Raw genomic sequence first — 12,713 nt, forward strand, 5'->3', positions numbered from 1 at the left:
TAGTATAATCGGTTTGGGGAAAAAATTAGACGATCGGATTTTTTGCCAGATTAAAAACCTGTTTGAAAAAAACTGATTTTTTATCCGGAAAAAAATCTGGTCTGGGGTTTAAAATTCCGGTCTGGGGTTTAAAAAATTGGATGATCGAATTTTTTACTGGATTAAAAACTGATTTTTTTAAAAAACCGGTTTTTTCAAACCAAAACCGGTTACATCATCCGGCCCTCCAAACCGGTTATGATCCGAACCAGTTTTTTTATAAACCAGTTTTTTGGCTTAGTGAAAAACCGGATCGGATTTAAATCCGGCTATGTGCATCTCTAGTCGTGCATGGGTTTTTCATCCTTCATGTAGGCTGCAAAACAGAAAAACAAATAGACTAAATCCCTCAACCATTGACACCCATCGGTTAAATCCCCCCTCCATTATCATTTATCGATCTTAACTCTATACTACCACATCGCATTCACCCTCCATTCAAACTCCAACAATCACCATCGACCAGCCCAAAAGCATCAACCCGCCCAACCTATCGTCACTGAAGTATCTCACGTCTTGGGTCCCTATCGAATCACCCTCACCCTCAACCAAACAAAATCGACTCTTGCAACCACCACTCTCAATCACCCTCACCATCACTGAAAAACCAAATCACAACGAGAAGTAAGGCAATATCCTTTGCCCGAATCATGGGAATCATCTGTGGTTCTGAAACATTCAGATCCTTTTAATACCTAACAAACATAATTGAGTGAACTCGACTCGATTTTTAATATCGAATCGAACTCATGCATAGCCTGAATCATCAGAGACAGACGCAATAAGAACACAACAGATTACAACGATTATGAACCTTTGGAAACTTCAGTAGCATAACATCAATTGGCCTAACGAGGAAAGAAATTAAAGTGTATCGAAAACCAGAAACATTCAAACATAAATGTATGTTCCCATATTTCTTTGAAACTTTGGTCATCCGTTTCTAATTCATAAGATGTGCTAATCTGATTCAAAGATCGATTACGCGAGACAACTTCTGAATGCGATTCAACAAGAAATCTCCTTGTTTAATGGTTGCTTGGTAGAGTGCATTCTTCGCATCGGGACGGTTAGTTTCGAGAACACCGGCAACCTTGTCAATCTTGCAGTGAAGCTTCCCCGCAGCAATAAACCGTGATAGCTCCCTGGAATCATGAAGAGAAACGGAACACTCATGCAAGGGCAGGCAATGTAACACACCAAAATGCACGTGTCCAGATACAGACCGGCCAGGGGTGTTGGATAAGAGAATTTAGAGAAAATGAAGATTCTAAGTAATAGAGATTTTAGCAGCAATGATAAGAAACAGGAAAAAAGGGGTATAAAACCGAATAAGATGATCATTTGATACAAACACTTACAGATCAACGAATTCAACTGACACTCCAAAAGCCTTTGCCATAGCCTCATTGGTAACACTCTTGTAGGATTCAAGAAATTGAGAGTAGACAACAGTTCTGACTTCCCTCATATAAAACCGAAAATGTGGGTGCAAATAACGGTCCAGTTTTATCTGCTCCGTCAAGCCAGCTGATATATGATTCGGAACAAATTGAACAAATCGATCAGTGAAAGAAATTTTAGCTTTTATCAAATGTTAAGAAAGCAGTGGGACAAGATAAGGCATATAATTGTGACAAAGTGACAATTCTATAGCTATGCTAATTACATACCGAATGCTAAGAAGAATGATTTGTACTGACAATCATAAAGAGAGTTTAAGAATTCCGAAAGATGCGGTATTTTCCCAATAACAGTCAAGATCTCGGGAGCATCAACAACCTATAACATTTAGCCATCAGTAAATCTGCCCATCCCAAATACAAAGTAGTACAAGTCACAGGACAACAATTTTGAGGTAAAACTCGAAGAAAATACCTTTTGTTTAAGGGAAACTCTATCCAACGATATGATGCTGGTAAGTACAGTGTAAAATATGAATGTCTCATAAGAGAAAAGCTCGTAAGTAGTGAAGGTTGAAATGGAATCCAAAAATAGATTGGTTGCCTTCTTGAAATTCCGAGTGGCCATGCAATATAAGCCTTCATACACCTTCAAACGGTTCTTTCTCTCCCAGTCACCGCCTTCTTCAAATAAGCTGGCATCAAAATAGGAGCAACAAGTTTAAAGGCATACATCTCAAGTTCAGAAAAAGTTAGATTCAGTAGGATATTATTAATCAATATGATTACGTACTTCTTCGCTTTATCAATGCTTTTGGAAATAAGATCGAAATCCATGTAGAAAAAACCAATCTGCAATGTATAGAACACCAAGTCCATCTTTTGCCCAACAGCAACCGTCTTGGTTTCTGTCACCTTCAATTGCTCCAACGCTTTCTCCTAGATTTGAGATGGATACGAGTCAAGTTGAAAAATATAAGGATTAGACATCACCTTTAGCAATAAACTACAATTATTATTACCTTTTCACCAATCCGAATGTAGTATAAGGATTTAGCTAAATGAGCTTCTCGAACTTCACTTTCACCCAAGTTTTCTTCAGCATCAGCAATCCTAAAATGCCAACAGACATGCTTCGGTTGAACATAATTAAAAAAGGAAAGAAAAAACAATTCATAATTAAAAAAAGAAAAAAACAACAACAACAATTCATCTGTCGTCAACAAGTGTTTCTTTCCTTTTCAAAGAGGGGATTAAAGTGTTAAAAAACTGCTGAGATGCAGTTGATTATAAATTTTTGGTTTTCTAATTGACAGCATCATTAGTCCGATACCTATTACCAAAGTTACTTGGGAATTGAATGTGCCTGATTCAGCTATAGATTCTACACAGGTATGTTACATTTTCCCCAAGTTTTTCTACACATTTGAAGTGATCGTAGAGAATCGTATCCTCATAGTCATACTTATGTCAGAATACATGTCGGACAGGAGTATTTCAAACAAAAAGAGTCGGAACACAGCTTATTTTCACCAGGGGAATCGGTATTCTAACAGAAGTAGAGAAATCAGAACCACAACACTCATGCAATTGAAAATGAGATATGAATTTGGAAGGTGTAAATTCTTGTAAGAATAGAAAAAATACAATATGTTCAAATTCACAACTCGAAAATGTTTTCGGTCCAAACAAGAAACCACAACCATGCACCTCTCATGGTAACAGCCCTTAAACAAAAATGTTTGATCAAAGGCACGAAAATAAAATTAAAATTCAATCCACCCACAACTCGATAATTAAAATCTCAATTCTTGAAAACCCAAACTCATTCAGAATTCGTCTCTTTCTCCTAACTTCTCTTTAGGCTAAAAGCTCTACATCGTTATACAACTGGAAAAATCCCAAACCTAAAATCTTGCACTTCCAATTAAAAATTAAACCATAAAACCTAACTATAATAAAAGTCCGGTCAAACCTAACTAACCAGTACGCAAACATGAGAAAAATTGAAGAAAACTGAATAAAATCTCACTTCTCGTCGAGCTTCTTAATCTCCTCTTCATTCTTGGCACGCATCGAGTCCAAAACGCTCTGATCCAGCTCCACCACCTTATCAGCAACTAGGGTTTCGTAATATGGAGTCATTTCTACAGCCGCCATAACCATGAAGAAAACACGCGAAGCATTGGGTTAGAGTTGAGCAGGAATAATTGACTCGGGAAAAAAGAAGAAGTGTTAAATCGTATGAGTTACCGTTGGATTTGACCGAGTTGAGGACCTCGTCCTTGAGGCGGACCTTCTCTATGTCAGGGACATCTGAATGCTTGAGGAGGAAAACGTTATGGCCGAGGATGAATTGCTGCGACTGCTGATTTCCATCTTGCGCGTCCATTGGTGAGTAGATCGAGTGAACCTCTGAGTTTGAATGAAACCTGTTATGCTGCTCCGTTTAGAGTTTGCTTGATGTTAGGGACTCACTCGGGAGCTATATTTATATACGCGATGGAAATATTGCTCTTTTTTAACGAGTTTTAATTAAAAAAAAAAAGCTTATTCAAACTATACCCGTTTTACAAATAAATGTTTAATGTATTTTTTTTACGGTGTTTAATATTATAAATATGATCATTTTAGGTAAACGGGACGTCAATAACGTTAATTTCTTTCATTGAGTAACATGTGTCTTAATCTGATAATTTTAAATTTAAAAAAAAAACTTAAAATTATTTTATTTTTGAAAAAAAAAACTCATTTTTTCTAAAATACCAAAAAAACCTAAACTTTTAAATTCTTTTATTATTTATTTTCTTGTTTACTACAACCGTCGGTCATCTCCTGTCATCCATTTGTTGGCCTTCGGCCACCCATACATCGTCGACCACCCAATGATCGATCATAACTCTTACTATCATCTCAAAATCAAAATTCTCAAATCTCTAAATTTCAATCCCTAAAATCTCAAATACTCAAACATTTTAATTCCTTTAGTCGACCGTTATAATCGATCATTTAGCCGATTGAGACAGTCGATTATTTTGTTCTTGAAGTAAACTCAAATTATTCTTATATTTTTAATTTTATCAATTTTTTTCTTGAAATTATTCAATTGCTTTAATTTGTATTTTAGCTAAAGTTGATCCTTACATAATAGTTAAAAAAGTTGACATTACAATTTATTATATTGAAATAACAATTTACGATGTTAATGAGATAATACATATAAATAATAACATGATAGAAAGAGTCAATTGAAATTTTTTTAATCAATTTAATGGACACAATTAATTTCTGACTAAGTAATTTAATATCAAATTTTGATTAAAAATTTATTTAATCAATATTAAAATAATATTATAATTATAAAATTTCTGATTGGATTAATTTCATTGAATATACATCGGCCCGGCCCGTATATATCTATATGTCAAGGCGGTGTTGTGGGAATTCTCAATCTTCTTCACCAGAATCACCACCGGTGATAATCTCTTTGTTGTTCATCAAGTAATGCTCAAATCAAGCCTTACTCCAATCTTCTCCACTTTTCCAGCCAAACCCAATTATCCAAGACTCTTCTTGCGAGGAATCTCCTGTAATTTGGATCCCACTCCAAGTGTTCAACAAAATGCCTCACCCAACATATTCACGACCTCCCAACGTGCTCCAACTTCGGTTTACATTCACCTCCCTTTCTGTCGAAAACGCTGCTACTACTCCGACTTCCCAATTGTCGCTCTCGGCTCTCACTCACCGACACAAACCGACGTTGACGATCCCCGTCTAACGAACTACATCCAATTACTACTCCGAGAAATCAATGCTTCCAAAGTGAATTTCAAGTCACACCCACAGCTTGAAACCGTCTTCTTCGGCGGTGGAACGCCGTCTCTCGTTCCGCCGAGGTTGGTTGTATCGATTCTTGATTTGTTGAGAGTGAAATTCTGGGTGACTTCAGATGCCGAGGTATCAATGGAAATGGATCCTGGAAACTTTGACGTTAGGAAGATGGAGGCGTTGATGGGGTTGGGAGTGAATAGAGTGTCGTTGGGAGTTCAAGCGTTTCAAAAAGAGCTGTTGAAGGCTTGTGGGAGTGCTCATGGAGTTAAGGAGGTTTACGAGGCCATTGAGATGGTGAAATCGTGTGTGTTGAAAATTGGAGCTTGGATCTCATCTCGTCTCTTCCTAATCAAACCCCATAAATGTGGGACGAGAGCTTGGGGTTAACCATTGAAGTTCAGCCAAACCACGTCTATGTTTATGACTTGCAAGTTGAACAAGGCACCAAATTCGGAACATTGTAAGCATTACTATGATACTCGAATTCGAATTTGAGTGTAGAAATATCTAGTTTTGGAGCACACATCTTAACATTTGAATCCTTGTAGGTACACACCGGGCGAGTTTCCTTTACCTTCGGATGTGCAGTCTGCCTGTTTTTATAGAACGGCGTCAAGAATGCTTTCCGATGCCCGTTATAACCACTTCGAAATCAACAGTTATTCCCGAGACGGATTCAAATGTAAGCACAATTTTACATACTGGGAAAACAAACCATTTTATGGTTTTGGCCTAGGATCTGCTAGTTATGTAAGTGGAATGAGGTTCTCATTACCGAAGAGAATGAGAGGGTACATCGATTTTGTTCAGAGCTTGGAGAATGGCACCGATACCGATGGGGACGTTAGAGATTTGGCTTCAGATGTCGTGATGCTCTCTCTAGAACCGCGAAAGGGCTCGATTTGAAGTCTTTCCGATGTGCATTTGGGAACTCGGTTGTAGCTTCTCTTTGTGAGGCTTATAAGCCATATGTTGAAAGTGGGCATATGTTTTGCTTAAATGAACAAAGAACAATTTTAACCGCAGATGAATACAATGCCTGCTTGTTGAATGAAGATATTATCGGACGAGGATTAGCTTATATTCGTCTCAGTGATCCGGATGGCTTTTTATTATCGAACGAATTGATATCTTCTGCATTCGGAGTTATTTCTCTCTAGAAGTTTCGAGTTTCAAATGTCAACATGTTGCATAGTTTGTGTTGCATTTGATGGATGAGTGAATAGAAGAATATGATTCAGCAGCAAAGGGGGAAACTATTGGCTAAATTTGGAGAGTGGGATGTAAACAATGCGGCCATGGCTGAAGGGTTTACAATAATATTCAACAAAGCCTGCTCCCTATGAAAAAAACAAACTGTAACACCCCCAATCCGAATTCGACCTGGATCCGATTCTGAGGTGTCACATTGACTTTTAAAACATTTACTTGGATAAAATAGTGAGTAATTTAAATACTTTTATAACATATAACTTATTCAAAACGTTTACAAAACTATTCAGAGCTTATACAATTCAAATCTTTTAAATACATGTCAACTAGTCTTTTATACCATAAAATACATTTAAATCATCTATTTTCTGATCTGAAACTTTGTAAGGAAAAATGCTGACCTGACTTGTACCTCAACAATCCATAAGCTTGTAAGAACCTGCGTGTGAAACACTCACACGCTAAGTCTATGACTTAGTGAGGCGAATAAATAAATATATAATGTAAACTCTAACTTGTAATCATGCATGAACAACTATTTTTATCAAATCATACACATCATATCAAATCATCTAACTCATATGCTTTTCATATAACAATTACATACATATCATCATTTATGTTTTTATCCTTCTCCTATACTATTATAGTTCATATCTCTTATTTCTTATTCATATGATCTCTTACATTCATATTCTATAACTTATAACAAATTCTTATATCATCATATATAAGTCATTTATACTCACTCATAAATGCATCAACATATATTCATGTAACATATACAATAACCTATATCATACATATATCATATCATGCAATTCATATACATATATCACATACATTGATTTCACAATTATCTCTTTATTAGCCCATGTAAACATGTGAGAACTGTAGATATGTGAGTCTATTGAGATTGTGCACCACTATGTTATTACCACAGCTCGTATAAATGTCCCGAAGGACTTATCCAGAGGTCATAAAGATCCTCGGTAACTATCCAGAGGTCATAAAGATCCTCGGTAACTGTCCATAGGTCCTGAAGAACCTAGGTAAACTATCCATATATTCCTTAGAACATAGGTATACTATCCATATGTCTCGAAAGACATAGGTAGACCCTCGACTCTTGGTATGCCAACTATACCCCTAGCTATCATATCACATAACATGGGCATTATCATTTATAACATTTCATATCACTTGTTCTTTCTCTTCTGTCACACACCACATGTATGTGTAACCATATATCTCATAGTTATGTATCATATTACATAATTTAACTTATATCATATTATCATGTGTGCATATATCATGGACAATTAACATGTATCATATAAACATTTATTCACTCATATCATTAACATATGTAACAATCAATAACACACACATAACATATCAAACATATACTCATATTAATGAATTCATGCATTCTACTATAGGAAATAGACTTGTCACAAGTCTTATTTCCATTAATACAAAATATAATATCTAATGTGCACTCACCTTGGCCTCACTACGTTCCAATACACTTTATGATTTCCTCTCTTTCGATCAAATTTTAACTTGCCAATCGACCCGGACTTGTTCGTGCTCGATATCTATATAATCATACATTGATACATATCAGTATCCAATTGATATACACTAATCTATCATTTCTTAGACAAAAAGAAATGTCTTTTTCAACTTCCCCTTGAAGTGCATCGATGCATTCTACAGTGTATCGATGCATTCTTTAACATGTGCATCGATGCACTACTCATGCATCGATACATAAATTACCTTCGATGTTTTCATTTTAAAGGGATGCATCGATGCATTCCTTATGCATCGATGCACCAATTGCATTCGATGTTTCTTCATTAAAGAGTGCATCGATGCACATTTAATATGCATCGATACACCTTGCCCAGAATTTGCATTTTAAGCCCAAAAATCCATTTAATTCAACTCAAATGCTTTATATTTCATCCCCTTTCATATTCCTAACTTACATATACATATTTGCACTCCTTTCTACTCAATAATCACTTCTTTGACCTCCATATCCTATTCTTCTTAAGAAATTCAAGAATCATACTCAAATTTCAACATGTTCTAAATTCAATTCTAACATTTATAACTTCTTATTCACATCGAGAACAAGTCAAATTTCATCTCAAAGTTGATTTATTAACTCTATTTCAGAAATTCACTTTGAAACTCATTTTCTTTAATCTTTTATAACTTCTTATTCTTTTGATTTTAAGATAACTTAAGCTTTCCCGAAGCTTAAGTATCACCTAATGATTAAAACCCCACTTAAATTTTATCTAATAATCAACAACTAATAAATCTTACCTTTGCTATGGAGCTTACAGGGAGAAGAAGAAGAAGAAGAAGAAGAAGAAAAAGAAGAAGAAGAAAATAAGCTTTTAAATACTCTCCACCCATAAGCTTATCTCTTTTAATAAGAGATAAATATCTTTTCCATAAAAAGACCATTATATCCCTTCCATAATTCCATAATTACCATTAATCCAATACTGAAATATTCATACTTAAACCATTGAACTTTTTAATAATTTATACTTTTGTTACCAAATTTTTGAAACTTACAATTTGGTCACTAACCCATAATTTGGGATGTTACAAATCTCCCCTCCTTTTAAGAAAATTCATCCTCGAATTTCCATTGCACACTTTGACAAGAACATATCTTTTAATATTCTTAAGTTGTTTTCACAACTTTATCCATTCACAATTTATAATCAATGATTTGCCTTCAATTTTCCAAAGAATCCAATCCATTTCCATCTTTTCTTTCCTTCAATCTGCATCTTCCTTCCTCAAAGCTCCCTTTAAACTTGTAAATAATCTTCTCTTTGCCTTCATCATATTTATATAGGATCCAAATACATAATCATATTCAATATTCTTATCATACTTAATTGACTCACTTCATCTTTTCTTCCAATCTTATAACTCTATCACTTTTACTATTACAATTAGCAAATATCAATGGTTCAATCTAGGGCACAAGCCCTAATTAACCAATCATATATCTCTGACCTTTATAAATCCATATACTGTTACTCATCATATGTACAGAAAAATCCAATCCTTACTTTTCGATATCATAACTCAGTTAATTTCTTTCCTTCTCATCTAACTGCTTTGCAACATAAACCTAACATTTCCTCAGTTCTTAATCATTGTCTGCACTACAATACACATGATCCTTTCATATTACTTTATACACTTTTCTTATTTCTTTATCAAACTTATAATCTATACTTCTTGTATATCCCTTGTCATATCTGATTCTGTAAACCTTATCATTTCCTTATTTCATTACTTTCCATAAATCAAAATATCCTTACAACATCGGTTATATCTTTTCTTTTATACTTCCTCACTCTTTTCACATTACCTTACTGTTCTCTATCAATCCTTAACTTCCCTTAAACACACGAATCTTTATCTCCTTCTTTACATCACATTCATATGATCAACACATTTTTCATCGTGTAACATTGTTAGCCAACGCAAACTCTTTCTTCTAGAGTACAAACCCATATTATTTCCACACTCTTGCTTATACACAGTACTACCCCTTGGTTTCATATCCATAACTCTGATTTCATTCATCTTATAAACGTATCACTGATGCACTTATTCTTTAATCTTTTTTTTTCTAAATTCTAACCACATCACTTAATCTTTTAACGTTCTTATGGTGACATTTGTTCACCATATTCTATATTATCCACGTAATAACGAACTTCTCAATTTAATTTCTCCTCTTTGGAGAAATGAACACCTTCTAACACTATCTTAATATCATTTATTCAAAGGTCTGTAACAACAGAACCTTCCTCAAATTCGCCCTTGAGCTCGGGTGCTCATTACTCTTTTAACTATTTTGATACATTCATTCTATGAGTTAACGATGTATATAATTGAAAACACATTGGAACATCTTTCAACATCATGATTCATTCTTTAATCATATACAGACATTCCCTGAGGTTTTTCGCTCTTCTCCCTGCCTGGCCAGGGCAGGTGAATGCTATTACCTTCAGGTCTATCGCCTTGTGCTTCACTTTGGAAGCTCTCATAAATTCATGTGCTCATATCATTTCTTCTATCACATATCACATGTGCATATGATCATCCAATTCATGTCATATAACATATGTCATTTGCATATGTTCACATATCTTCTATCATATCATATAAACATATATATATAATAAATCATTCTCATGTATACACTTATCTTATATAACATAACAATTGAACTCTATCAACAAGACAACACACTCCTTACTCTATCAGATCAGAAAATTTTTCACTTTGTGTTGGCATGTGTACTTTTTAAAACACTTTTTGACGTCGTTTTTAGCCTAGAATCGGCTAAACCGTAGCTCTGATACCATTAAATGTAACACCCCCAACCCGAATTCGACCTGGATCCGAGTCTGAGGTGTCACATTGACTTTTTAAAACATTTACTTGGATAAAATAGTGAGTAATTTAAATACTTTTATAACATATAACTTATTCAAAACGTTTACAAAACTATTCAGAGCTTATACAATTCAAATCTTTTAAATACATTCCAACTAGTCTTTTATACCATAAAATACATTTAAATCATTTATTTTCTGATCTGAAACTTTGTAAGGAAAAATGCTGACCTGACTTGTACATCAGCAATCCATAAGCTTGTAAGAACATGCGTGTGAAACACTCACACGCTAAGTCTATGACTTAGTGAGGCGAATAAATAAATATATAATGTAAACTCTAACTTGTAATCATGCATGAACAACTATTTTTATCAAATCATACACATCATATCAAATCATCTAACTCATATACTTTTCATATAACAATTACATACATATCATCATTTATGTTTTTATCCTGCTCCTATACTATTATAGTTCATATCTCTTATTTCTTATTCATATGATCTCTTACATTCATATTCTATAACTTATAACAAATTCTTATATCATCATATATAAGTCATTTATACTCACTCATAAATGCATCAACATATATTCATGTAACATATACAATAACCTATATCATACATATATCATATCATGCAATTCATATACATATATCACATATATTGATTTCACAATTATCTCTTTATTAGCCCATGCACACATGTGAGAACTGTAGATATGTGAGTCTATTGAGGTTGTGCACAACTATGATGTCATCACAGCTCGTATAAATGTCCCGAAGGACCTATCCAGAGGTCATAAAGATCCTCGGTAACTATCCAGAGGTCATAAAGATCCTCGGTAACTATCCAGAGGTCATAAAGATCCTCGATAACTGTCCATAGGTCCTGAAGAACCTAGGTTAACTATCCATATGTTCCTTAGAACATAGGTATACTGTCCATATGTCTCGAAAGACATAGGTAGACCCTCGACTCTTGGCATGCCAAATATACCCCTAGCTCTCATATCACATAACATGGGCATTATCATTTATAACATTTCATATCACTTGTTCTTTCTCTTCTGTCACATACCACATGTATGTGTAACCATATATCTCATAGTTATGTATCATATTACATAATTTAACTTATATCATATTATCATGTGTGCATATATCATGGACAATTAACATGTATCATATAAACATTTATTCACTCATATCATTAACATATGTAACAATCAATAACACACACATAACATATCAAACATATACTCATATTAATGAATTCATGCATTCTACTATAGGAAATAGACTTGTCACAAGTCTTATTTCCATTAATACATAATATAATATCTAATGTGCACTCACCTTGGCCTCACTACGTTCCAATACACTTTATGATTTCCTCTCTTTCGATCGAATTTTAACTTGCCAATCGACCCGGACTTGTTCGTGCTCGATATCTATATAATCATACATTGATACATATCAATATCCTATTGATATACACTAATCTATCATTTCTTAGACCAAAAGAAATGTCTTTTTCAATTTCCCCTTGAAGTGCATCGATGCATTCTACAGTGTATCGATGCATTCTTTAACATGTGCATCGATGCACTACTCATGCATCGATACATAAATTACCTTCGATGTTTTCATTTTAAAGGGATGCATCGATGCATTCCTTATGCATCGATGCACCAATTGCATTCGATGTTTCTTCATTAAAGAGTGCATCGATGCACATTTAATATGCATCGATACACCTTG

At 34.4% G+C, this 12,713-nt stretch overlaps 1 protein-coding gene and 1 pseudogene across 1 annotated transcript; one reads left to right on the top strand and one right to left on the bottom strand.

The window, feature by feature from the left end:
- Positions 1 to 932: 932 nt before the first annotated feature.
- LOC120178386 (26S proteasome non-ATPase regulatory subunit 6 homolog) lies at positions 933 to 3,849 on the bottom strand. Its single transcript, XM_039184244.1, has 8 exons — positions 3,696 to 3,849; positions 3,475 to 3,589; positions 2,465 to 2,555; positions 2,236 to 2,381; positions 1,918 to 2,137; positions 1,713 to 1,821; positions 1,401 to 1,569; positions 933 to 1,184 (listed from the first exon to the last, which is right to left on the bottom strand). Exons 1-8 carry the CDS (start codon positions 3,832 to 3,834, stop codon positions 1,010 to 1,012), a joined length of 1,164 nt encoding a protein of 387 aa, XP_039040175.1. The 5' UTR covers positions 3,835 to 3,849; the 3' UTR covers positions 933 to 1,009.
- A 1,074-nt stretch (positions 3,850 to 4,923) lies between these two features.
- On the top strand, positions 4,924 to 6,479 carry LOC120178384 (annotated as a pseudogene).
- The last annotated feature ends 6,234 nt before the right edge of the window (positions 6,480 to 12,713 follow it).

This window comes from Hibiscus syriacus, unplaced genomic scaffold, assembly GCF_006381635.1.
Source record: "Hibiscus syriacus cultivar Baekdansim isolate YM2019G1 unplaced genomic scaffold, ASM638163v2 tig00112348_pilon, whole genome shotgun sequence".
In the NCBI taxonomy this organism is placed as follows: domain Eukaryota; kingdom Viridiplantae; phylum Streptophyta; class Magnoliopsida; order Malvales; family Malvaceae; genus Hibiscus; species Hibiscus syriacus.